The following is a 25,625-nucleotide window of genomic DNA, read 5'->3' as shown; positions in this document are numbered from 1 at the left end:
CCGACCAAAACGTATGGGCCAAGGATGTGAAGATACTTGGAGCATAAGTTACAGAGACCGGGCAATTGAAATCATCCCGGATATTGCGGGATGTTTGTTGTAATCCGACTCAGATTGCTTTCCATGTAACAACCGACTAGATTAGATTCAAACCAACTTGTAACCCTAGGTCGCCAGCCTATATAAGGTGGCCAAGGGCATCTCCCTAGGCCAACTCTACTATTCCACGCACCAGCGCAAAGTAATACAATCCAGCAAAATACAAGACGTAGGGCATTACTCTTCGGAGGTCCGAACCTATCTAAATCCTCGTGTTCTCGTGATTACCTTCGAGTTCTTGTCTCACAATCCTCTATGCCTACAAATCAACCACTTGGGTAACCCCCTGGTGGATTGTCAAGCTACTAAATCCGACAGAGAGTTTCATCCCTATGAAATCCAGCTGGCACAATTACCAAGTCCCATAAAATCCAATGAAACTTGCATTGAGGATGTTATAGTTTTTCATTGCATGACACATTTGATCATAACTCCATATAAAAATTAAATGATGCAGGCTATCTATGAAACTGTGCAATGAAATTGTGTGCTGAGAGTGACGGTTTCATTTTGTTGAAAACATAACATGATAGTCTTGGTAACAGTGTGATGAAAATATGCACCGAGACTAGCCTGGTATAAAGAGAGGCTACTTACATTTAATGACTCTTGATGTTGAAGCTATGAGACCAACAGAGAGGCAATAACAAGCGGATGAAAAAGTAAATCCAATAGAATGTGGAGCGGCCATAGAGCATCCCAGCAGTTTCTAATAAATATTGGGAGAGTCACAATAATCACATCCCAATCCAACTATCGTATTGGGAGAGTCACAACTTCTCATTTACTTAGGAAGAGTTAGGATGAATTATTAAGTTGTCCCAATAATTATTATTAGGAAGAGGGAAAAGTAGAGGGAATTTGTTGGAGCATTGTTTTTCACCAACTCTCTCAGTATGGTAGTTGGATTGGGGAATGAGGTTTGGACGAAGATGCTCTTAGGGAGTAGAGCCAAGTGAGCGCGTAGCAGAGACTAGAGACAAGTGAGCACGTAGCCGACATAGCCGAGGACTATAAATATAGAGGAGGTGGTTCGTCAAATAGAAGCCTGAGATGATGAGGGGGATGGAGAGTAATACGAACTTTTGGATATGTGCACATGGGAATATGGGATCGTGTGATGAACAGAAAAACTAGCTAGCTTGGTATGCTCCGTATAGTACCAGTGATTATAGGACCCCATAAACAAGGTAGATTATTGCTAATTTCATGAGAAAGGTGAGAAACGAAACAGAGCCTCTGACAAAACTTAGAGATGAAATTTGCTGTTCGGCCTACTTTTAATTCATCACCTGACAGATTCGTCCGCTAAATGCCAAAAAAATCGTGTCATCTTCACAAAATATCATTATGCGGGATCGGAACGAACGGAGCAATTGCACCGCAAAAACATTTACGTTCAAGATAACTGAGACGAATACAAGCAAGAATTTTCATTCAATTTTTTTTTGCATAATATTACTACCATTACACAACTGTTTGGCTCCTTCCTCAAAACTCAGGAGGGAGGCTGAGCACATAGTTTCATCGCTCACTATTGTACAACAAAAATTGAAAAGAAGATGCATGGGGGACCAGGCACAAGCTTGGACTCGGAGTCTTGGACTGCTCAAGAAACAGATGCAAAAGGCTTGCTTCAAAATCTGGCGTGCCCTCGCTGCGGCTGCATTCTGCACATGTTTATTTGGTTCTAATCTACGTTCTCAAATTCTCAGCAAAACTCCCTGGGTTATTACATCACTTAGTTTGTGGTTCATCCTTTCAGTAGCCCAAACATCATATCTCCAGCCAACAATGGAGTTTTCGACTATTGTCTCATGAAGAGCTTTCCCTGCTGTAATGTATTATCCGCAAAATGGATCTAAAAATCAGTTAATTTTATCCACAGCACAGGTCATTCGAGCACTTTCTCTCCGGTTGAAAAGACATTCCACACCACTGTTCCTACTATGTACAGCACAACAGATACCTTGAACACACTATCCCAAGAACCTGCCAGTCAAAAGAACGAATTAAAGAGACAGGAGGAAGTTAATAGCATGAAGATAAGAAACTTTGTAATTCTGCTACATCGACAGCAAATTCAGAAGCTGCTTCAAGGAGCTTGGATTATGTCAGCACCCAACCTGATCACCGCTACCTAATTCAGACCTGTCTTGTTTGGAGTAACAGGTATGTACAACTTTCAATGAAAAGTCTCCAGAAATTATTTTTGAATTCGTGTTTTCCTTACCTTTCTCAAGAATGTAGCCAGTGGCAGCAGTACCAAAAACTCCTGCAAGCACGCCAGCAGTGTTTGACAGTCCAAGAAGTACCCCCTGCCAATGTTTTCGGGGACATTATCGAATTAGATGCAGTTGTCTCGGATCATAAACCCTTAAAAAAAAGCAATGAACACCAATACAACAGGCGATGGCACTAAAATTTCTTATGTAAAAACAAAGAACAGAGCAGTGACATTCTACATCAGGTCATTACCGCGTAACGTGGTCCTATATCTTGGTGGTTGGAATACAGCCCAGATTGTGAAAAAGCATCACTCCCCTGCCAAGAAATAGGACAGTAACACCATTAAGACACATCTCCAAAAAAGAGAAGAAGAAAAACAAGCTACATACAAATCCACATGAATGGTGTTTCTGGAGTGCATCAAACCTGACTGCATGCCATGCACAACACGGCCATGGCTGGAGTTCGGACCTTGCTCAGCAGCGTCAAGAACAAGGCAGGTCCAAGGAAACCAATAGATTGCATGATCTGCAAAGACACATGGCGCACAAGTATTTCAAGATCACTAGTTCTCAGCATAAATGCTCCAACAAATTCATCCATGAAGAAAATAAAAACACTCAAGGACTTACCTTACGAACATTTGTTATAGAAATCCCTCTCTGAACAAGAGTGTCAGCAATCCAACCGCCGATATTCGCAAAAACAGCCATTGTCAGCCATGGCAAGACACACAGCAGCCCAGATTCGGTGAGATTAAACTTCAAAACCTGGTTATCAGGCATTTTGGGACCACAATCAATGGCATGATGTGGTGTCATTATCTGATATTAGCAATGAGGAATTGGGAATGCCAAACATTTAACAGCATAAAATTGTAACAACCTGGTTATAGTATGTGGGCATCCATGTTAGAAGAATGAATGTTCCCCAGTTATGGCAAAAATGCGATATTATGAGAGCCCATACTGGAGCCTTTGAAAGAATTAGTCTCCATGGTATGGAAGTGACAGGCTCCTTTAAGGCATTACCACCTAGTATGTGCCTCTTTTCAGCTTTGCTTAGTTCTGGATCATCATCTGGAGAGCTGTGTGCCTAATCAAGCATAGACACGGGCTGTTAGCTGAGTACGAAATAAGTACCATATCTGAAAAGACAAGAGAACGACAACAAGGAAAAAGGTTGTAGTGTGCTGATTTCAAGAGACATTTATGCGTGTCAATAGATAAAATAAAACTAAATGGTAACTAAAGAAAATTTTATACCAAATGTGTACTGAGTCAACTTGTACGAAACAAGGATTATAAACTAATGCAATTCTTGATGTAACTTACTTTCGTTTGCCACAGTGCAAACCAGACGCTTCCCAAGGACCCAAATGCATAAAAAACAGAAGGCCAACCAAATCTGCTGATCAACAGAGGTGAGAAAGCGAGGCCGGTGACTGAACCAAGGTACATTCCGCTGTAAACTAAAGCAAGAGATCTGCTCCTCTCTGAAACTGGGATCCATTTGGAAAGGATGTTGTTCATAGCAGGCATGGCAACACCCTGTAAAATCGTAGATATTGGAAAAATTATGAAACCAAAGGTAAAAACAAAAGCCCCTACATTGTACTGTGGCAGCAAGAAACCTGATTTATTAACTGCACCTGAACCACTGACAGTATAAGAAAACTAACTTGGATGCCAAATGCTCAAGTTTTGCACAAATTTCTAGAAAATACTGTCAAGCATATTAGATAGTACAATGATATCTTTTTTGGTTTAATTTCTAGTAATGTATCTGAATATCTGATGATTATGACTGACAAGAACTCCCTTCACATTTCATACATAGCAGACGATGCAAAGTAACAATACAATACATAATGTAGAGGCAAGAAGAAGACACAAAAACCTCGCCTATCCCCATGATGGCACGTGCGATGAGCAAGCATGGAAGCCCAATCTTGGCAGCAAGGGGTGTAAGAACTGTTGCAATTGACCACCATACAACCCCAAATCCTAGCACTACCTTGCCACCAAACCTGTCAGCCCAAATGCCTCCAAGAATCTGCAGCACCGATTTCCATAATGAAATTGTCAGAAACTACATAGTATCAAAATGCACCGTAAGAAACCAATCAGCAGATTATAATTACAAAGCAATATCAACAGACCTGAGTAAGAAGATAGCCCCAAAAGAAAGAAGATTGGATTAGGCCAACGGTTGCTGGATTCCAGCTGAACTCCGACGCCATTGGTAGTATCGCAATGCTCAAATTGACCTGGCAGAAGTTAGCAATTGCTGAGGACATTAGGGAGCAAAAGACAAGGATTAGTGTGCAATACTACTACCCTTACGCTGTTATCACATACAAGTATATGGAAATCAAAGCACTAGTCTGTAACTTACACGGTCCATATTGCAGAGCAGGAACGCAAAGAAGCAAAGGAGAACGATCGTCCAGCGCTTTGGGAACTGCTGCCACCAGGGGGAAATGTTGCTTGTATCTCCAACCAGAATTGTATCAGCAGGACCGTCAGAAGGGCTCAACGGTGACCCTGTGATTCCATACTGCTCGGCTTTGCAGTCAGCGCGTCTTCTGATGGGCACTCTGTACTCCAGGTGGACACAAGCGCTCTCCGAAGTAGTAGCGGTGGAATTCTGCCGCCTCCTTGGTTTTAGCGAACCACCGCTCGCTGGGTCTGAAGTGAGAAAGCACTCAACCCTGGATAGAACTCTCCTCTTGATGCTTGCACTGGAGATCTTCAGATGGTCCCCGCAGGATTCCAGCACAGGGGTCTGAAACCGCCCAGATACCTGATGCCTTGCCGTTGCAGTGCTTCTTGAATGACTTTGGGCCGGGAAAAGATTGGTCCCAGTAATGTGTCGATGAAATCTTTGTCCAGGAACCGATGAACACACACACTTGTTCTGTGTTGATGTGAAATACTTCATCTCATGTTTCTTTACTGCAAAACCGCAAAAGTACCCGTCAATTCTGTAGCACCCACGCATCATATCCCACCATAGTCCGTAGGTGCTGCCAACTAGAACTTGGAGTAAGGAAGCATAGAGGAGATCAATGGTGAAGTGAAGTTCATGCCCCCAACAGTAGCAAGAACCAGGAGATGCACTTGTAGTATTTTGGAGTTACTTAGAATAAAACCAGGAAATCGACCAACTGAGATGGAAAAAAAATGTAAAGAAAATAAGAAATGCATTGAGAATCGAATGTCACCTGAAGAGAGCGGAGAGGCGAAGCTTCTACCTGAGAGCACAGCTCCCATGGCCATGATGGAATCTGGTCCGGAAAATAGGAGATAGTACCAAGCAAGTACAGGCAGCTGAGAGCGCAAGATTCAAGAACCCTCTCGGGTCATGACCCCCTCTGCCTGCCGCTCGGGGTGCTTGCTGCTTGGTCTCGGCTTATCTAAAGCGCGAAAGGACCAGCAGCTCATGGTGACAGCATCAGCAAGTCTCGCTGCTGGAGCGGGCGGACGGCCGCCGTCTGTCCACGTCAGCAGATTCCGTGCTCCGGGGCCACGCCAGACGGATCTGCCAACACCGGTAACCCGTAACTGTCCGCTAGCCACGACCGCCTGGTCGGCAGGCGTGTCCCAAGCTGGATCACGGGGCTGTCCGTACAGTCCCGGGTGGGTCACTGCCACGTGGGCCCAACTACTGGTTATCGTCTTCTAGGTCAGGATCCCTTCCACCAGAGACAAAAACACAATAGGAATCTCATCTTACAAAGTCAAACACAATAGGATATTCTGCTAGTATGCATCTCGAACCATTGGAAGCAATGAAAGGCAACCAACCAAATGTTGAGCGTGTGATAAAACAGAGTACATGTTTGCTGATCCACACCGAGCTCCATGCTGGCCAATGGAATTTACCATTCCGTCAAGGAATTTACAATGCATCCACCAGAGTCAAGGATACGTAGTCGTGGAATTCACCAACCGTAAAGGGAGGTGCCATTTAGTTCTTTACATTGTGTCCATGTCCCACAACAAGGGGAAGCCCGGTGACGATGCATCAGCTAGCTAGGTGATAAGCTCGATGCTGAAATCCCAGAGCCTCTTGGCCAGCGCCATGTCCTTGGCTTTCTCGCTCGGCTCATACAGGTTGCTGTCGCAGAAGTACTTCCCGGACACGCCCTTCACCTGTGGATGGAGGGCCACATAGCATGTGGTTGCCGCCCCCTGTTTAAGTTCCATACAAATCATGAAATCAATCAGATCCGCAAATAGTATATCAGCCACTCATTTAGGCAGCAACGTGTAGCCACCAGAAGACGATTACATGATAAAAAAAAACTTTAGTAAAGACTAGGAGAGTAGTACAGTAGACTGTTAAGTTGCACGGCCTGGTCAAGTGTAAGCTAAGAGAACAAGAATGACCTAATATCCAAAAGGGCCAACTGCCTTTTCCAACACAAATGAAGATTTTTTCCCCCTATGAGTACCACAGCAACTTGAGGCATTGTGATGGCACCGTAAGATTACAATATGGAACCACTACTTCAGATATGTTTGTGTCCTGTCCACATTAACATAACGGTATGCCAGTGGTGCCATATGCAATGTAAGCATGTGTTTGGTTTTGGAATCAAATGGAATGGGTTTTTTGGGTTGGGTTCAACCCATCTCGTGTGTTTGGTTGAGAGGGATGGGTCCAACCCATCTCGTATTTGGTTGAAAGGGTTGACGGGGATCCATTGGATGCCATTGTAAAACTGTTTGCAGCAGTTGTACGTGGGTCCCACATGTCATCCTCTATAATATTTTTAACCATCCTTATCTTCTCCCCACCATCCCCGCCTCTCTGCGCCACCCAGCGGCCCCTCCCTCTCTCCACCACGCCGTCATCCCCGCCTCCTCGGCCGCTCCCTCTCTCCCCACGCCGACCGGCTGCCCCTCCCTCTCTCCACCACGCCGTCGTCCCCGCCTCCCTGGCCGCTGCCTCTCTCCCCGCGCCCCCCAACGGCCCCTCCCTCTCTCCCCGCGCCACCGACGGCCCCTCCCTCTCTCCACCACGCCATCGTCCCCGCCTCCCCGGCCGCTCCATCTCTCCCAGCATCACCCACCGCTCCTCCCTCTTCCCCGCACCAGCCGCTACCCTCCTTTGTGCCGCCCAGCCCTCCGCCGCCATGCACTGCCCAGCCCGCGGCTCCTCGTCGGCCACCCTGAAGCCACCCAACCCTCCACCGCCGCGCGCCACGAGGAGCTCCCCCGGCCCCGACCTCTCCCACTCGCCTACAGGCTTGCACGCGCGAACGGATGAGCAACGGCATCCATCTAGGTCGAGTGCGTCCGCTTGTTTTGGGCGGATGCATTTGACCCGCATCTGATTCCCCTCAGGAATGGACCCAGCCCACTTCGCTTTTCAACCAAACGCGGGTCCATGTGGGTCGAACCCATCCCAACCTAGTTGAACCCCAAAACCAAACACACCCTGAGAGTTCTACATGGAATATTCTAGAACATCCCAATACTACCACTACCATCAAACAGTAAATTAGAAAAATGCCATGTACAAGTCTCACGAGGCAACCGCCTAGAGATATATAACATCCAAAAATACTCTGAAGATTATAAGCACATTAAGAAAAATTACCTGCTGAGCATTTTTCAGCACCAATTTCCCAAGAGTCCGATGGAGAACTGCACACAGCAGAAATTCAATGCAATCAGTGAAGCATGGCTAGAGTTTCAAAAGGGAATAAATTCCAACTCATCAGGCCATGCATTACTGCAATCAAGTAGCAAACATCATTCGGTTTCTCAATTCCTGATCATTTAACTTGTTTCAATTTTTGTCTCTGTTATGCGTGTCGATCTAACCTTCAATGTTCCTTTTATCCCCTCCTAATTGCAATGGTTTGCTCATATAAATAAGAAGCATCAACTGACATAATCCAGTAAGTTACTTTTTAACCAGCCAAATATTTTTCCCCTTTTAGTTTATGGGACCAGGGGAACAAAATGATGTGACAAAAAAAATGATAATTATACTTACCATCTAGGATACTGTGATAGCGAAGAAGATTCGTGACAATGGAGCCAGGATGAAGAGAATTTGCAGTTATGTTGACATCCTCTTCCTGTTAGACAAAATATTGTATCATAGTTGGGCTGAAAAATAGTTGAACATCCTAATAAATCGGAAAATGAATGACAGCTGTAAAGAGAACATAATCAGCAGAAATCTGACACATTACTTGTGATTGGATGATGATTGTTCCTTCAATTTGTTACACCAAGATTAGCAATGAATGGACTCACTCAAGATGTCCAAAAAGTTACAAATTCCAAATTCAGATGCAAACATCTTAGGAAAACAATGCAACTGATGTTGGCAAGCATAGGTATCCATGTTGGAATGCATACAAATGTACAAAACATACACTAAAAAATCAAGAAAATGGTCATGTGTTAGGCAGAGCAAGAGAGCAAGACATACCTTGAATCGCCTGGCAAGTTCATTAGCGTGCAAGATGTTTGCAAGCTTTGACTGCCCATATGCTCCAATGCTGCTATACCTGCACAAGACAAGCTTGAACAAGTTACTAGATTTGCCTTGAAATGGAGTAGACAGACTGTATAACGTAACAACTTGACAAGAATGACATACACTGATTCATCATTAATCTTATCAAAGCGGATGCCTTCCCCATATGTAAATCTGTGCCCCTCTGATGAAACGTTGACAATTCTTCCTTCCACATTTGATTCATGGGAGGTCTTCTTCATAGTATCCAACAGAAGGTGTGTCAGCAGGAAATGACCTGAAGATTATGAAATTAGAACTGCACTTTAGTAGACTGGTGTCTCTAAACAACATGGTGAATAAAAAACATTTTGATTGTCAATTGAGATAGAAAATTGCAGCATGTTGTTGAAGTAGAGTACTTGTACATGCAAATGTATATGATCCACCAGCAAAAAAAATGTATACGATTCAAAGTAGTAAACATGCATAAACACACAGCAGGTTAACCAAGCAGATTTATGGAATGCATACCAACATGGTTAGTTGCAAACTGCATCTCAATTCCGTCCTTTGAAAGTGCAAAAGGTATTGCCATTACTCCTGCATTGTTGCTGCCAGCAAAAGTGCCAAGTAATCAATTAAATGCCAAGAGATATTGAGGCAATACTCTGAACAAACATGCAAGAGAACCAGTACCGAAATAGCAGACTTATAAATATACCGAGTCAGATTGTTACAACAGGCATAAGAAGGCGCCCTAGACAATCTATTGTTAAAAAATCTCAAACCCAAGAACAATATTAAATAACTGCTAGCTAAAACAAACAAGTATACAATTAACACGTCCCTCCTCCTGTTTCCTGTGATGGACAGCCAATCAGAGTTGCAACTTGCAAGCAAAGAGTGACTTGATAGCTTTCAGGCATATAACACATCACACGAACCACTCCAACTCAACAAAGGCATCCATTTCTACCACATCCCAAGGAAATGTGAAAGATTATCCAAGCATGAATAACTAGATATCTTTGTATACAGTATTTGCTCAAAGCAATGAAGAAAAATGCACAGGAAAATAGACGCTTAGAGCCTAAGGTACAATACTTAATTAAGCAAGAGAGGACTGATGAATAGAGCAAGGACAAACTGGGTCGTCATTCATCAATACATGTTGGCTAAAAGTTGTGTAGCAACTCATAAGCTTTTTCTCCCATTGTCGAGTTACAGATTGTGTATTATAAGATATTGTTCTAAAAGTAAAAGTAATAACTGTCGTTCTAGTGGTGTGGTACTAGGAGAGATCCAGAATTGAATAGATTGACTGAATATATTGGCTGATGTGGTAGTAGCAGTAATATGCATTAATTATATCAACTGCTCCTACGTAGTAGGTAGTTTTCCCTGATTGAAGTACTGATTTATCAGTAGGACTCATCCCAGGTCGCTCTCGTACTGATCCTGAAGGCAGGTGCGGTTGGTAGCATGGGAAGCAAATTGGGGAGCAGGCAACAATAGCAACAGAGCAGTACACGTACACGAGGATGTTGAGGGGGAGCCCCCTGGAGACGAATTCGGACGCGAAGGCGCGGACGGAGGCCGTGGACGAGAGGTCGAGCTCCATGACGTCGAGCCTGGCCCCGGGCGCCTCGGCGAGGACGCGGTCCCTGACGGCCTGGGCGGCGGGGACGCTCCTGACGGCCATGACGACGTGGGCCCCGCGCAGCGCCAGCGTCCGCGCCGTCTCCGCGCCGATGCCGCTGGACGCCCCTGACGACGACGGGGGTTCGGGTCGGGTTAGTAGAGAGGAACGGCGGGGAGGTTTCGGACGGGAGTGGTGTCGGAGGAGGAAGAGAGAGGGGTTCGGGGATGAAGGTACGGACCGGTGACGACGGCGGTGAGGCCGGCGGCGGAGATGCCCTCGGTGACCTGGTCGGCGGTGGAGCTCCAGGAGAAGCCGGAAGGGCCCCGGCGGCTCAGCAGCCACGACGTCATCATCTTCCCCCGTCTTCCCCCTCTCTCTCGCTCTGGCGCTCTGCAATGCCAAGGGTCTGCCGGCCTGCCTGCCGGCCTGCCCGCCAGCAAATCAGTCAACTACTCAACTGGTCTGTGGCTTTCTGGGGGAGGAGAAATTTCGACATTTGACACTTAATACGCGCGATGAATTTAACATCCAATTCGCGTTGCTTTCGATACTGATATCTGACACACTACGCGTGAATTGTTTCGATTCAGGTTTCTCTTCCTTTTTTCTCAATTTCCATCTTTTCCTTTTGTTTTCTCTCGTTAGGCCTTGAACGGACAATAGTACCCCTGTTCTTAACGCTTTGCAGGAGCCAAAAACGTAAAAGCAGGGGGAAAAACGTAAAAGCAAGAATACGTTTTCACTGGTTCTTCTTCCCATGGAAGTTCTTCCCCAACTTCACAAATTCAATCATGGAGCTCACCCATAGAACCAGAGAATCTCAACTATGGAATGAAACTGGAGAAAGATGAAATAGAACGAGGGAAGGGACGAGATTCTTTGGCTGGATTTGCACGGGGTTCCTTGCGATGGTGCACGAATCTCAACTATGGAATGAAACTGGAGAAAGATGAAATAGAACGAGGGAAGGGACGAGATTCTTTGGCTGGATTTGCACGGGATTCCTTGCGGTGGTGCACAGCGCCTGAAATTGGCTCGCTGGCCTTCATGGCTCGTCCCTGACACAGCTGCCTCGGTCCACCGCCTACGCTACACGGCCCATGGCCACCTCCACCCACCTGCGCTGCATGCCTGCATGGCCCATGACGCCTCCGCCCTCCACCTGCCTTGCCCGCTCCACAGACGCCTGCCATCCAGCTTGCACCGCGCGCCACCACGCGCAGGCTCGCAAGTGGCGGTGTCGTCAGAATGCAGCAAGCTGCGGGGCAGTAGGCGGAGGACGGGTGCTATGTACTTGTTGTTGCTTGGCTGCGGCAAGGAGACCTCCGAGGCTCCAAGCCAATGGCGGCGGCAAGTTTTTCCATCACCGAGAGGAACAAGAGACGCATGTGAGAGAAAAGGATAAGGGGTAGGGGCATTATCATCCATTCACTAAGGCTAACGAGAGAAAAGAAAAAAGAAAAGATGAAAATTGAGAAAAATGAAGAGACATCTTTGAATCAAAATAATTCGTGTGTGGAATGTCAAATATCGAAAGACATACGAATTGGATGTAAATCCGATAAGACGCGCGTATTGAGGGTCAAATATCAAAAATTCTCTTGGGGGAGGAGGATCTGCCGCTGTGTGCGTGTGCGCGCTATTTCGGCCCGGTCCGGGACGGGGGAGGACCCGGAGAGGAGGTGGCCGATACGCTTCTAGAGGCGGCGGACCATTTCGGAGAAGAAACAAAGATCTTCTAGAAAGAAGCAGGAAAAGGGGAGGAAAAATGAAAGGGTGATGCACGCTGAGTCGTGCGGCACCATCTGAAGTAGGTGAGCAAACACGGCATGGATGGAATGGTGTGTGCAGACACTCACAGGTCGCGTATGCATTGGTGCATAGCTACCGCTCATCAATTCCATCGTGTTAGGTGTTCTGTCGTGCACCTATGAATTACCGCGAGGATTCAAGTGAGATTTGCGCATCGCAAACACGCTCGAAAATTCGAAAACCAGTCTTCAACGGGAGCAGATTCCACGCTGCATCTTGAACATTGCAAAATCAAACGCTCTTTTTTTTAAACTCTTTGGCGATCGGGAGAATTCACGTGCTCATATGTATTACTGTACGATAGCCTACATAAGTCCATAATAAGTTTATAACAGCATGATAGGATTTTGCAAAAAAGAAAAAAAAAAAGAGAAAGAACAAAACCAACAAGCTATATGATCCTGTTTGGCATGGCTCCAACTCCGAGCAGAGCTGCTCCACTCCAGAACTCCAGGTGGAGCCAGCTCCACTCTAGAACTCCAGAACAAAAATGGGGTGTTTGGCTAGATGGGTGCTTTCAACTCCAAAAAAGATCGATTTCAGTGTGAATTGCCATTGTTGCCCCCAATTCAGGCCCCACTTGTCATCCTTTCTATCCCATCTTCTTCTCCTGCCACGTTCGGCTCGGTGCCGTCCACGTCAAGCTCCGCGGCGGGGCTTGGGCTGCAGGTCTGGGCGGCGACGGGCGGCGGGGCGACGGGCGACGGGTGTGGGGCGGCCATGGGCGGCGGGGAGGCACGGCGAGGGGCGACAGGCGACGGGGGCGGGCAACGGCAGCGGGGCGGCGACAGGCGACGGGGGCGGGGCGGCGACGGGCGGCCACGGGCGACGGGCGGCACGACGACGGGGGCGGGGCGGCGACGGGCAGCACAGCGAGGCGGCGACGGGCGGCGGGCGGCAGGGAGGCGGCAGGCGGGGCAGCAACGGGCGGCGGGGAGGCGACGGCGACAGGTGACGGGGGTGGGGAAATATTCACGAGTGGGAACTCGGGAGGAACATAACGAAATGTTTTTTTTGTAACAAGTGGCATTGGTGGGTAATTACCCACCAACTCCACGAGGAGGTTCAAAAGAGGTTGTTTTGGAGCAGCCAAAACTCCAATTCCATTTGCACTACAGTTCCATGGAGTTTTGGAGTTGAGGTGTTTGGCTGGATTCCTTGGTGGAGTTGCTGGAGTTTTGGAGTGGAGCCATGCCAAACACCTGCTTATTACGCAGCCTGCAATAAAACACGAAACTAGCCCACATAGGCCTGAGATTATCCTAGTGTCAAAATTGATGTACACGGGCTGCACAAGCAAGTAAATGGGCCTTCAGGCCCAACCTGTGCACGGGAATGGGGAACATGAGCAGGTGGTGCGCTCTGCGTTCGTTTGTTGGTTGCTTAATCCCACCTCGCCGAGGCAAGCAGGAACCAAGGCAGACGCCGCTATAAGAACGGGGGCATTGCTACCGAGCGGAAGCACGCAGCTGCGCGGTGCGCACAGAGCGAACTATTCTTTCGCCTTTTACTAAAGAATACCGTGTGCGCGCCGCAAATAGCAGCATACGCCTATTTTTGGAGGGCGCTCTCCCATTTTGGGAGGGCCCCAGCAATCCAACGGAAAATTTATCATCAAAAGGGAAACAATCCAACGAAAGTAAATTATTACATGTGCAATCTCAATGTTACTACCTACAATCCAGAAAGTATTTTGAGTACTATCTAATTTTGTATTTCTTTACTCTTATCTGTTCTCAGCAAACAGCCAGGTGCCAGGGCCATATGGATCCGTGCTTCTGTAATTGGCAAGCAGACAACAGGACCATAGACAGATCTCACTAACTCGTCCCAGTGCAGCAACGCTAAAATCTCACTAATTCGTTCCAAAGCAGGGCCATTAGATCTGTGCGCATGCAAACAGCAGGGCCATATTCATTGGATAGAGCCAAATCTCACTAATTCGTTCCAAAGAAAAACACAGAATCGAGGCAAGGTGCAGACCGCACGTATTCGACATTGTTTAGCGCACTCTGATGAATACAAAAGGAGAGTAACTAGCATGATCAAAGCATATATTTCAATCACGTTCCATCTTTACCAAAAACCAATCGCGCACAAGACCTATCCGGCTATCCCCTTCTAAAACTGGGACCCTCTGCTTCACCGACCATGTCAACACAGCTGCAAACTGCACTAGCCATTTCACAATCATCCAAGCGAAACAAATTTGACCCTGAAACTTTCATAGCGCCCTGCTGGGTAAGCAGGGCCTTCCCTGTAGGGCTGTAGGATCCAACGACAACTCAGCTAGACCTTGACAAAACTTTCTTCACCCTGCCATTCCTCACTTGTCATGACACAAAACAAGTTTCACATGATCAGCTGCAATTGCTTCTTTCCACCCTGCAAAATACAACCACGCTTCAGTACTGAGCTAAATAAGGAAGAATCACAATAAACTTTCCTTATTCAGAAGATATAAAAAAATTATTTATACTCTAAGGCAAATAAACATACAAAAAAAAAAGAACGGTATGCCTACTCACAAGTAAATTTGTGCACTTCTTTTCTTTCCCTCCTCTACATAGTAGAATATATAGATGGTTTCCAGTACAGTTTACTCATGATACAAAAATACTTAATGCAATTTTCAAGTCGAGCATGCTTTTTCTAAGAATGAAAAAGGGTAAGAACTAATAACACACTGAAAACTACTTGGTTAAGAAAAGTTAGGAAAACTTATTGGTTAGCCAAGCTTGAAGGGCATGTGAATATAACAGCAGTAAGATGTTTACTTTGAGAAAGGAAGGCTGTAGCTTCTTTACTGGAAAATACAGTTCGTCGTAAATGTTCACCCTCTGCCAAATCTGCACTGCGGCAGGTTGAATAACTCTTTTCATCTGTGATACCACTGAAGCAAGAATGCTTCTCTTCAGCTGGCACACTATTTCCATCACTATGAGGAATACCTTCATTTTTGTTTTCCACATGCGTAACCGGTCGCATCATCTTGACTGATGCATGTTTCACAGTCTTTGTGCTGGGAGTGACTGGGTCATCCTTGGAACGGAAGTCCTTCAAGTGTTCACTACCATCTTCAATCGCAACACTTATAGATCCTATTAGCACACGAGAGTTTTTGCTAGGAGCCATGTTGTGTTCATCATCTACATCTAACCCATGTTTTGGACACTGTTTCTCAATCTCAGCTTGCACTTTCCGTGCCCAAGTTTTGTTTCTATTTGGCGAGGAACAGACATTTGGATCCCTGTAATTTGAAGACCTCGCTAAAGCAAGTTGCTTTGAAGCAACTGCGGAACCAGATATAATGCTATTTTCAGCAAGCTTCTCTGTTCTTCCTAAATGATGCCTTGAAATAACTTGTGGCCGTAACACAGCACCTTTATCCATTACAGGCCCTGAATCACAGCTGACATCTTCTACCAATAGGTTCGCATTAAAACCATTGTCAGTTTCTGAAGTAACTGGTGGTGGAAATTGAATATATTGTGACCCTTCTTGCTCATGAAGGTCTGGATCTGAAATAGCCTTGAAACTTTGAATGCCAGGAGAACATGTTGCGTCATCCATGATTTTGGGTAACTGAATTGCCACATCATGGTCCTTGAGGTCTTTTAACCTCTGTTCTTTCTGCCTAAGTTTCTTCATCCGCTTCCTTTCCATCAGTTCGGCTTGCCTTCAAGTTATAGTAGAACATAAAAATAAATTCCAAATCAAGATAGAATTATATGATGTTGTATTTATACAAGAAATAACTTAGCCAGATATTTGAATTATAGTGCGCTTAGAGTGTAAGTCAATAACCTTTTCTGAGCAGCTTCCTCTTCCTCCACCAGCAACTTCTGGCATCTTAATGCTTCAGCAGCCTTCTCAGCACACCATGCTTCAACCTGTTGTTTGATTTGTAGTCACAAAATAAATTGATCGAATTTATACCTAAAGGGTAAATGCAAATTCCCTTTTGCGCAATAGGCATTATCTTACCAGCTTTTGTTCGAGCATGTAACTAGCGCATGCAACAACATTTTTCAACTCAGTTGCAATTTTGTCTGCCTCTCCATCAAACAAAAACTTTTGTATACAAGCAGCCGTGTTTGTGCAAAGAAATGTTTTCTCACTTGCTTCATCGAGAACACTAAATAGTTCATTCGATGATACAGGCAGCTGCATTGAAACCTTTGTTTGAATCAAATCCTGTAGAGACCAAAAAGAACTTAACATTACAAAATCCAAATCTGCACTGTAGATCAGGAAAAAGAAGTTCAAATATCATACCAGAAGCTCACTGCCAGCTCTTGCATATGCCATTGGCAACGAGGCGTACCCTGGCTTACACATCCATGATGATAGTGCTGTTAAAATTGATGAACCAGTGACACCCTGAAAATAATTTATATTCCCAGTTACTGTTTTGAAAGGAAACTGGTCCAAATATGCATCGCATGTTATCTGGAAAAACGAAACGAACAATCTGATAGTATGATAGTTACCTCCACAACAACATCGGACAAAGACAAAATTGTGCTGGCATCATCCACAGTCAGCTAAAGGAACAAAAAAGTTATGAGAAAAAATTGCAATCTATAAAGGGAGTCACTTGAATAAACAAGCCAATGAACTAATCTAGATATACTTCATGATTCAAGTTGACACGAACAAAAACTGTACTGAAAGTTGCTGGCCATATCTTATCTTTTTACATGAAAAGTTACAAAGGAAACAGAGCATATTGTCTCCTTTAAAAAGTCAATAACAAGTATATAACCTGTGAGGCAGTTAGTATGTATCAAGTAATACACGATCAAGCTTAGAATAAATTTAGGAAATTGGCAAAGGAAGAAGCAATGTATTGCAGATAACTTACTTTATTCCAGAATGCGGCGAGATGGTCTCTATTCTTGGGAAAATCCTGCAGAGCATAAACAATGTCATGTCAATATGGCAATGAGATGGAGGAGCAGCTTCATAGGGGAAAAACGTATATGCAATATAAATGAAGTTCATTATGACAACAAACACTTCTGTGCCATTGATAATAGTTGTACACCCCTGTGATATTTAAACTTGTCTAACTTGGGAAAAGATTAACACTTAATATCTGGTGTGGCAGCAACAACAAATTGCATACTTTCTGGGAAAATAATAGGTGACTCAGCCAGCATTTCAACACCACCAGAAAAGGAATGAATACGACGGGAATTTGGACTCGGGAAACTAGCAAGTTATCCAGAGTGCATTCTTCCGACTCACAATTAAATGACTTATGCTAAAATGACCATACACATATGGAAATAGGAAGCATGCAATTCTATTAATGACATTCAGAACTACATTATCTAAATACAGTGGCAAAAAGTACGTTACGGAGTACGGACTATGGTGAAGCAGTTGGGTGCGATAGTTGAGGTCACAGGCTTGAGCCCTATCTTCATATTTAATTCAAAAGATCTGCAGTTCTCTTACGTTTCCCTCATTTATCTAACTATGGTAAGTTGGCACAGAATTGGCGGGAAAAGACAAAAGGACAAATCACAGACCTTGTCTACTTTCAGGGTTCGGCGATGAACACGTGTATGCCGCCGAAAGTTGATTGAAGAACAGAATTCTCTTGAACACTTGGTACACTTGTCCAACTGCACCTTCGGAGGTGAGAACAACGGCCACCCTGGAAGATCTGCGAGGTTTAAAGAAACAAAGATGGCATACAGGTTTATTTGTTGATGATGAGATTTCTTCTCCTTATCCAGCAACGCCACCTATTGCGGCAGCCAATATCGCAATTGAATAGAATACCTGCTTTTGACAGGACATACATTTTTCAGTCTCACCATTTGCCTTTGCAGCAGCCTGAGCAATCGCAGCGACGGCGTCCGGGACCTTCATGGATTGGATTTGGCTGGACGTGGAGATGATGTCCCTCGCTGTTTCTGCATTGTCCTTGGTGGTGACATGACTGGATTTTCTAGATGCATTCATCTCCAACTGCAAGTAGGGGAGCGATCAGGGGCGGACTCAGTATCGGACATGGGCGTACACATGCACACCCGATAATTTTTGCGAAGGATCGAGGTTTAGCGGGCAAATACATGGTCAGATCCGAATACAAACAGCAAACATTAGGGTTTTGCGTGTTCGATTTCGCACAGCAGGGACGGAAGGGAAGGGAATAGGCGGGCATACCTGTCGGATGCTCGTCACCGGCGAAGCGCCCGACGAAGAACTGGCCAAGGGCGGCCGCTCGACCTGTCGTCGCCGGCTCGCCGCTAGGAAAGGGAGGCCGAGAGTGGAGCGGACAAGGAAAATGGAAGGCAGCGGAGGAGAAAGAAAAAGGAACGCGCGCTCGGGACCGTGCCGGGCCCAATGGTCATCCGATCGACGGGCTCGCATCAGTCATCACCTTGCGGCCCATGAACGAGCCCATGCTCTCCGCAGCTCGCGGACGCTGCTGGTTCGCTGGGCGACGCCGCCGGGCGGGTGCCACGCCTCGCTCGCAGCCGTCCACCGCGCCGCCGTTGCTGGGTGCCGCGCCTAGCTGGATGCCGTCTACTTCGCCGCCGGGTGCCGCACCTCAGTCCCGTCCGGTGCTTGTTCAGATTTCTATGTGCAGCGAAAAATGAGGTAAAGGAGCTGAATTTCTCGCGGCGTAATCTGCTGGTCTATTTGGTTGCGATTCTTGAATGATAGTTCTACGAGAACTCGATTTCAGCTGCGTGCCAACTACGAAATCGTTGCCATCTGTCACATGGACTTCCATCCCAAACCGGGCTGCAGACGTGGGAGCGTACAATGCATGGTGGCTGTCAGAATCAGCTTTCCTGAATGTTGGATTGAGAGATTGTAAATTCATGTTGTGACTGGACATTGAATGTGATGATCAAATGTTTGTCGATTTCATACTATGATCACTGAAGTTGAATTGAGAATTTGAGGTTACCGAATGTTGTCAATTTCTGCATGCTGCAGCCTGGAACTGGAAGTGATCCTGAAGAGACGTTACGTTGGTGCACATTCCAAAAAAATCACCGTGCACCTGCACCATTATCTTGGTTAACCAATTGCAACTGCATCTAGCGTTTGTATCTTCTGTTCACACTCCCATCTCTTGCTTCTACCGTACTCCTAAATATTTACATTCTAATGCACATTTATGCTTGGATATGCTTGTCTAATCTCAAGAGAATGACTAGATAACACTACTGTTGAATGACTAGCTACTGATACTATACTACTGTTTTGATGGCATGTGGATACTGTACATAAATACTACGGTAAGTTCAGCTTCCATGGGAATTCCATTTCCAGGATTTACTAGCTGGCCTTGCCATTGCCCGTAGGATGTCGAGCGGCCTCCACTCGGCGTCGGACGTGATCGCCGGCCGCCGCTTCCTCTCCAGGCTGCAGCACCTGAGCGCCAGCTTGAGCAGCCGCTCGGCCTGCACCTCCGGCCATGCCCCCGCGGACGCGTCCAGCACGCTGTGCACGGCGTCCATCTTCACCGCCTCGCGCGCCTGCTCCGCGACGTTGAGGTCCAGGAGGCCCGTGAGCAGCTGCAGGATCACCACTCCGAACGCGTACACGTCCGACTCCGTGGTGAGCTCGCCGGTCATGAAGAAGACGGGGTCCATGTACCCCGTCGTGCCCATCGGGTTCGTGCGCCGGCCGATGGTCTCCTCCTCCAGCGGCTTCACGTGCACCGCCCGCGCCGTCCCGAAGTCCCCCAGCCGGCTCGCGTTGCCGGCGTCCAGGAGGATGTTGGTCAGCTTCAGGTCGGCGTGGATGATGGCGTGGGGACGCCGGGAGTGGAGGTACGCCAGCGCCGACCGCTGCTCGGCGAGGATCCGGACGCGGTCCTTCCACAGGAGGCCCTTGGAGAGCCTGTCCAGGAGGGTGCCGTTGGGGAGGTGCTCGTACACGAGGCCGCAAGACTCCGGGCACACGCCCATCAGCCTCACGATGTGCGGGTGCTCCAACTTGCTCAGCACCACCACCTGAGGATTGGAATTCCCAACACAAATGTTAACTTCCTCCAGTTATGGTATGCCATTTGCTATGCATTTCCTTGTCTGGGGTATTCAAGAAGGTGTCTTCAGTAGTAAGGTGTTTAACTTTGCTTCTTATTGTTAATTGTTGCAGTGCAATTGCATCTGAGTTAGAATGCCTCGCGGTGTGCTAGGATATGCTCTGTGCAATTATAATAACTTTTTTGGCATACAGTTAAAGGGAAGACCAGATAGAATCATTTACCTCCTGCTGATACTCTGGGAAACCTTGTCTACCATGAGGCTTCAGCATCTTGATGGCCACTGGCGTGCCACCAAAATTTCCTTTGTAAACAGGGCCATAACCTCCTTCTCCTATGAAATTTCTTGAGTGGAAGTTATCCGTTGCTTTTGCAATCTGCGACATCGAGAATTCTTCAATGTTCTCTGGGATTTGCAGCTCTGGGTATTTAGGTTCTGATAAGCTCTTCCGCTTCAGTGAAGCAGCCATTTGTCTGGGTGACAAGCTCCTCACACCATGATTATGGCCCTCTCCTTGCAGCTCTTTCAGTTTCTTTTGGAGTCTGTCTATTTCCTCCTGACCAAAAGAAAAAAGAGGTGCTGAATACCATACTTATATGATGCACCAAGGTTATTTCTTTTCCGTTTATCGTCAGCACTAAAGAAATTCAATACTTTAATGCTGTCGTGTGACATTTTATTACCATATGATTTCTAGTTCTCTGAATGTGTCTCCTGATATTACTTTCATTAGTGCCTTTTTTAAAAACAAAGAATCATTATTGCAAGTTGAAACCCTAAGGTTAACTAAAGCCCTGTTTGGATACACCCTCCTAAAGATTAGGAATCCACTTTTAAGACACTTTTAGGACTTGTGCATCCAAATATGGATCTTAAAGGTGCACTCCTAAACTTTAGGAGGGCCATTTTAATTAGGAGGGCCAAGGGGTACTAATGGATTCTATTTCTCCTAAAAGTGGTCCCAAGTTCCCCTTTACCCCTATTACCCTTGCATGCATTAATGACGTGAACAGTGCAGAGGTAGTTTAGAGGAATAATTGGGGGGTAAAAATGACATTTTCCCTTTGAGGTCCTAAAGATTAGTAGTCCATCCAAACAGCCCTGTACTAAACTTTAGGACTAGCAATTTGAGGGTTAGTACACTACTAAATTTTAGAAGTTTGTATCCAAACAGGGCCTAAGGCATCTCTGGCTCTGTTAACAGTAGTGGAATCTGAGGAGGGTTGCGCCGTTTAATTCTTACCATGATTTTTGCTGTCTTTTCAGTTATATTCCTGAAACTCTGTATCTCATCAGATTGGTCAGCATCCTCTTCAGCAATGCTTTCGATCTCTTCGGAAGCAATTGATTCCTCTGTGCCTTGTTCAGTCAATGTTTCATCTTCCTGCACATCAGGCTGTAAGAAATCAATGTACTGTACCTACACAAACTGCTGCCTTCAGAAATCTATTAATATGGTGGTTTAGTACTACTTCAGCTAATAAACATATATTGGTGGACATAAATTAAGGCCTCCTAAACATATTTAAGTAGACAGTGAACTTATATGTCATTTATTATTTTCTCGTTTCAAAAAAATATGTCATTTATTTCTAAAAAAAGAGATTTGAATGCACATATCAAAGAAGTTAAGAAGAGATTTCAATGCACATATCCTAGAAGATACTGTAAAAGCATAACTGTTGGAAAGTATACCGTTGCTAATTGATCAGAATCATCCGTTTCAATCAACGACTCCTCATCCAAGATTTCTTCTGCCTGAAATAAATCAAATATGATAGTACAACAGAAATCAGGACTGACTTTGAACTATGGGCATAGACTTATTGGTCGAAAATGTCTATTCTTCACTGGAAATTACTTACGAGGTCACTTGGTGGTGTCATGTAGCCATCAGATTCCTCACCTAGCTCATGTATAGATGCTAAAATATCTGAGCTCCCTCCATATCCAATATTTCCACTGTGCTCCAGGTGATCATTGCTGGATTTAGAAAAATTGTATCCATCAAGTCATTTCCAAATGTGATCCAGAGCTAATAAAAGTAGGCCATATCTGTCATTAACTTAGTAGATCTCAAGTATACCTGGTGGAGATGTGTTTGCCATTGAGCACCACCCAAACCTGACAGCATTGGCGAAGTGTCACTTTCCTTGACATGTTCCTGTACAACTTGGTTTTTAGTTTTTCATGCTAAGATAGAACATTAGTTTAATATTGTACAGATTGTAGAAAGAGCAGCATATGTGAAGAGATATTATATTTTTCATTGAATTGTTTGATGTGCAGATTCAGTTCTGACCTTGAACCAATGACGATTCTCTTAATTTTGAGCTGCTTTACCAGGTTCACAACACCGGCAACAGTGTCATCATGTGTAAGGTAATGTGCGCTAACCTGCAGGAACACATACTTGTTTCAAAGCATGTTCCCTGAGAAATAAATATCTGCCTATTGCGATATTAATTTGATCCCTTGCTCCACATGACTTGCTTGCTTAATTATTAGTGTAGATTAAATAAAATATTCACTTTTATGGTACTGCTATACTAAGTTTGTTTACAATTGCAGATGGTGTTCAAAATTTCAAATAGTGTATCAAAGAGAAACGTCTTGGTTTTAAAGTGTAGCTCATTTTATTTTCCCTTGTAGGAAGGAGGGCGACAGACATGAATACGTACTACTATTAGCAGTTTACCACACTTTTTTTTCTCGAACACGCAGGAGAACTGCATATCATCGTACTAATAGTAGAAGGAGTCGTACACAGACCCAAACACCCACACCCACACCCACTAGGACTATAGCAGTTTAGCACACTAACTCAGCTTGGAGAAATTATAAGGTCCCATAGCAAAAGAACCAAGAGTTTAAGTATCAGAGTAGAATGTATTTCCAAATAAACTCAAAAAAAGAACAGCTATAATCTTACTTCTATGAATCTGAACTTGAATATAAGAATAATGTAGCGTTACCTTTCTTGTACCACACAGATTTTTGTACTGTGATAACATGTTGACCATAGCTTTCGTTTCTCTGCCTCTGTGCATCTCCTTCTCCTTTTCGTCAGCAAACTTGTATAGCACTTTACCACCCACTACAGTTGGAGGATAGGAAAGAAACAATAAGGTGCAGCTCATGATAGTAAGAATAGCGTGTGCGCGCTGTTAATGCCTATGGCCATAATTATGCAATCCTTGTGCATATATAAGGTTGGGAGTTTTGGGAGAAATCATCTTCTCCTATCTATTGGTAGTTTTTAATCCTTTCTAGCATTGGGATGGATGGTCATATTACTTTATATTCAACAGGATAGAAGATAAAAAAACACCGAATTAATGAATTGTGGCACAAAGAATGGAAAGGATTTGCCTGAAGGATTATAAGAATCTTACTGAAGGGCATCCACTTTGAGGGCCAGTGAACGTGGACAAGAACTATGGTGGCCCTCGGGAAATTCGCAGCAGCCCATAGTATGTTAGCTTTCTCCTTTCTTGAGTTCTTCCCGACCGCTATATGAACCTCTTCCTCATCCATCTTTCCTAGCTTGCTCCCTACATGTACCATCAGGAATCAAGCTAAGATTCTGCCTTTTTCCATCTGCTTCAGCAGGAGCATGGCCTGAACAGGGGAAAGTGAGGTAATTACCTTTTTTTCGTGTTGCTCCACTTTACATCAACCGCATGGTGTTGGTGTTGGTATTGGTATTGGTATCAGCGTCGCCCTCGTCCCTTTTGTGCCTTATTATTCCTAGGAATCGCCAGTTCAGAGAGAGCTAAATAACGAGAGGCTGGAAGCGTGGCCTTTGGATTTGGTCTACTTATGGTGGTCTACTGGGTACAGCATCATCGAGCACGTCAGGTCAGTATCTGGCTACGGGCCCCAAGTATATAATTGGATTAGAAAAGTCTTGCTTCAATTAGGAAACATTTTCAGTAGCCAACTCAAATTGCAAAAAAAAAAGAAAAAGAAAGAAAACCTCACTCCTAATGGTTTGTGGTATGCTGTTTCACTAACCAATTCTTTGGAGTAGTTCCATCATCGTTCCTATGATTTGCAATAAGGAAAACGTTTTTCTTCATCTATGGAAAATCGGTTGGAAGCTAGCGTGGTGTTTTTCAGTACAGCCCATTAGTTGTGCACAAAATTTCTACACCAATCCAAGAAGCTGCAGTACGTGCCTGTCCTCGGCGACTGACTTTTGATGCTTCGCGATGAAGTCGTCCCATTAGATGGCGATTATTACAGTTAAATCGCATCTCCCTGGCCGGCAAGGCAACCATGCTTTCACAGCATCGAAGTGGCTGCTTTCAAGCTGCAGAAGAAATGTCCAGGATATGTCTATCTGGTATGAGAACTTTGAATTCTGGTGCACCAGTGAATGACGATTGGACATTTGGACCTTGTTCTTTCTCCAGCAGTGCCTTTCATAGCATTCTTGCACTCAAAGCTGTCAATACAGCAATCCACGTCAGGACATCTCTTTCAGATTTTTTAACAGACTGTAAAGCATATACCGGTATCATTCTTCGAGCTGGGCGACGTGAAGATTGTGGCCGAAACTTCTGTGCATTGGAAGCTCCATGGGAGTTACTCACGGTCATGGCGTTGAACAGGTACACAGTTCCAGAAGATACTGCACATGAGCATGTGTGGTCCTGATACGTTGGAAAAAGATAATTCTTGAAATAATTCATGTTGAATTTTCGATCAGATAGACAAACGATTCGATTCCAAATGCAAGGCACCACAAATAGTTCCTGATTGCTGGCTTCAGAGGATCCATCCCAGTTGCTTTCGTCACGCGCAATTCCTTTTTGTAAGTTTCTTCTAAGCAGATTGCTACTGGCAGCTTTGGTCAGTCGTCTGAGACTGTGACACCGTGCCTTTCTGAATTTCCTGTGATTTGCACAGGGGTGGGACTTTGACAAACCTGGGCACTGGACACGCCTTTCAAACGAAGATCTTTTTTTGTCTACCTCGATGACGTTCTGCCATCAAAAAGTGGACATTACTGATGGAAGGTCATTACGACTTCATGGCTAATTACCTCAGGTACTACTTTTGACACTTCTCTTTTTTTTCCCAAACTTTCAGATCAAATAGTATATCAATGTGCTACGACAGATTTATTCGGAATGTCTCAATGTGACACGACGGTAGATATATTCGGAATGTCTAAGTCCTAATATGCCCACATTTACTGCATTAGAAGTTGACACTTTGTTTTTGAAACCAGACATTTTGAAGTTGATAGTTCAATCAGACAGTCATTTTGCTTCCATTTACCATTTATCAGAAAGGTCCCTCCCACATATATTTAATATTCACTC

The 25,625-nt window shown here is 45.1% G+C and overlaps 3 protein-coding genes, 1 long non-coding RNA gene and 1 other non-coding gene across 7 annotated transcripts; 2 read left to right on the top strand and 3 right to left on the bottom strand.

Moving 5' to 3' along the window:
- Positions 1 to 1,517: 1,517 nt before the first annotated feature.
- LOC117843452 (probable anion transporter 4, chloroplastic) lies at positions 1,518 to 5,775 on the bottom strand. The gene is made up of 11 exons (XM_034724037.2): positions 5,555 to 5,775; positions 4,726 to 5,285; positions 4,490 to 4,597; positions 4,228 to 4,383; positions 3,663 to 3,878; positions 3,214 to 3,423; positions 2,961 to 3,098; positions 2,755 to 2,856; positions 2,578 to 2,643; positions 2,333 to 2,417; positions 1,518 to 2,091 (listed from the first exon to the last, which is right to left on the bottom strand). Exons 1-11 carry the CDS (start codon positions 5,607 to 5,609, stop codon positions 1,994 to 1,996), a joined length of 1,794 nt encoding a protein of 597 aa, XP_034579928.1. The 5' UTR covers positions 5,610 to 5,775; the 3' UTR covers positions 1,518 to 1,993.
- Positions 5,776 to 6,122: 347 nt separating this feature from the next.
- Positions 6,123 to 18,673, bottom strand: LOC117844136 (uncharacterized). The gene is made up of 19 exons (XM_072291810.1): positions 18,452 to 18,673; positions 18,085 to 18,253; positions 17,809 to 17,945; positions 17,136 to 17,180; positions 16,762 to 16,815; positions 16,547 to 16,651; positions 16,256 to 16,465; positions 16,076 to 16,161; positions 15,046 to 15,947; positions 14,599 to 14,653; positions 14,090 to 14,153; positions 10,695 to 10,905; positions 10,350 to 10,581; positions 9,346 to 9,425; positions 8,956 to 9,109; positions 8,785 to 8,863; positions 8,341 to 8,425; positions 7,939 to 7,985; positions 6,123 to 6,524 (listed from the first exon to the last, which is right to left on the bottom strand). The coding sequence occupies exons 1-19, from the start codon at positions 18,656 to 18,658 to the stop codon at positions 6,366 to 6,368; spliced, it is 3,081 nt and encodes a 1,026-aa protein (XP_072147911.1). The 5' UTR covers positions 18,659 to 18,673; the 3' UTR covers positions 6,123 to 6,365.
- Positions 13,736 to 13,855, top strand: LOC117846699 (U5 spliceosomal RNA). The gene has a single exon (XR_004638425.1). It is a non-coding gene; the product is annotated as a U5 spliceosomal RNA (small nuclear RNA).
- A 596-nt stretch (positions 18,674 to 19,269) lies between the features above and the next one.
- On the bottom strand, positions 19,270 to 24,097 carry LOC117843451 (U-box domain-containing protein 33). Of its 3 annotated transcripts, none has more exons than XM_034724033.2 (10): positions 23,941 to 24,097; positions 23,688 to 23,846; positions 23,268 to 23,389; positions 22,595 to 22,689; positions 22,379 to 22,456; positions 22,158 to 22,275; positions 21,988 to 22,050; positions 21,536 to 21,688; positions 20,516 to 20,848; positions 19,270 to 20,259 (listed from the first exon to the last, which is right to left on the bottom strand). In XM_034724033.2, the coding sequence occupies exons 2-10, from the start codon at positions 23,827 to 23,829 to the stop codon at positions 19,546 to 19,548; spliced, it is 1,818 nt and encodes a 605-aa protein (XP_034579924.1). In that variant the 5' UTR covers positions 23,830 to 23,846; positions 23,941 to 24,097; the 3' UTR covers positions 19,270 to 19,545. The 3 variants fall into 3 exon arrangements, with proteins under 3 accessions (XP_034579924.1, XP_034579925.1, XP_034579926.1); XM_034724034.2 differs by having other exon boundaries at positions 21,536 to 21,676; positions 23,941 to 24,096; XM_034724035.2 differs by lacking the exons at positions 22,595 to 22,689; positions 23,941 to 24,097 and having other exon boundaries at positions 23,688 to 23,700.
- On the top strand, positions 23,694 to 25,617 carry LOC117843453 (uncharacterized). Its single transcript, XR_004637745.2, has 4 exons — positions 23,694 to 23,932; positions 24,047 to 24,908; positions 25,007 to 25,111; positions 25,207 to 25,617. It is a non-coding gene; the product is annotated as an uncharacterized lncRNA (long non-coding RNA).
- The last annotated feature ends 8 nt before the right edge of the window (positions 25,618 to 25,625 follow it).

The sequence above is a fragment of the Setaria viridis genome, chromosome 2, assembly GCF_005286985.2.
Source record: "Setaria viridis chromosome 2, Setaria_viridis_v4.0, whole genome shotgun sequence".
Classification (NCBI taxonomy): Eukaryota; Viridiplantae; Streptophyta; class Magnoliopsida; order Poales; family Poaceae; genus Setaria; species Setaria viridis.
The sequence above is the reverse complement of the archived record's forward strand: the minus strand, read 5'-3'. Positions and strand labels throughout refer to the sequence as shown.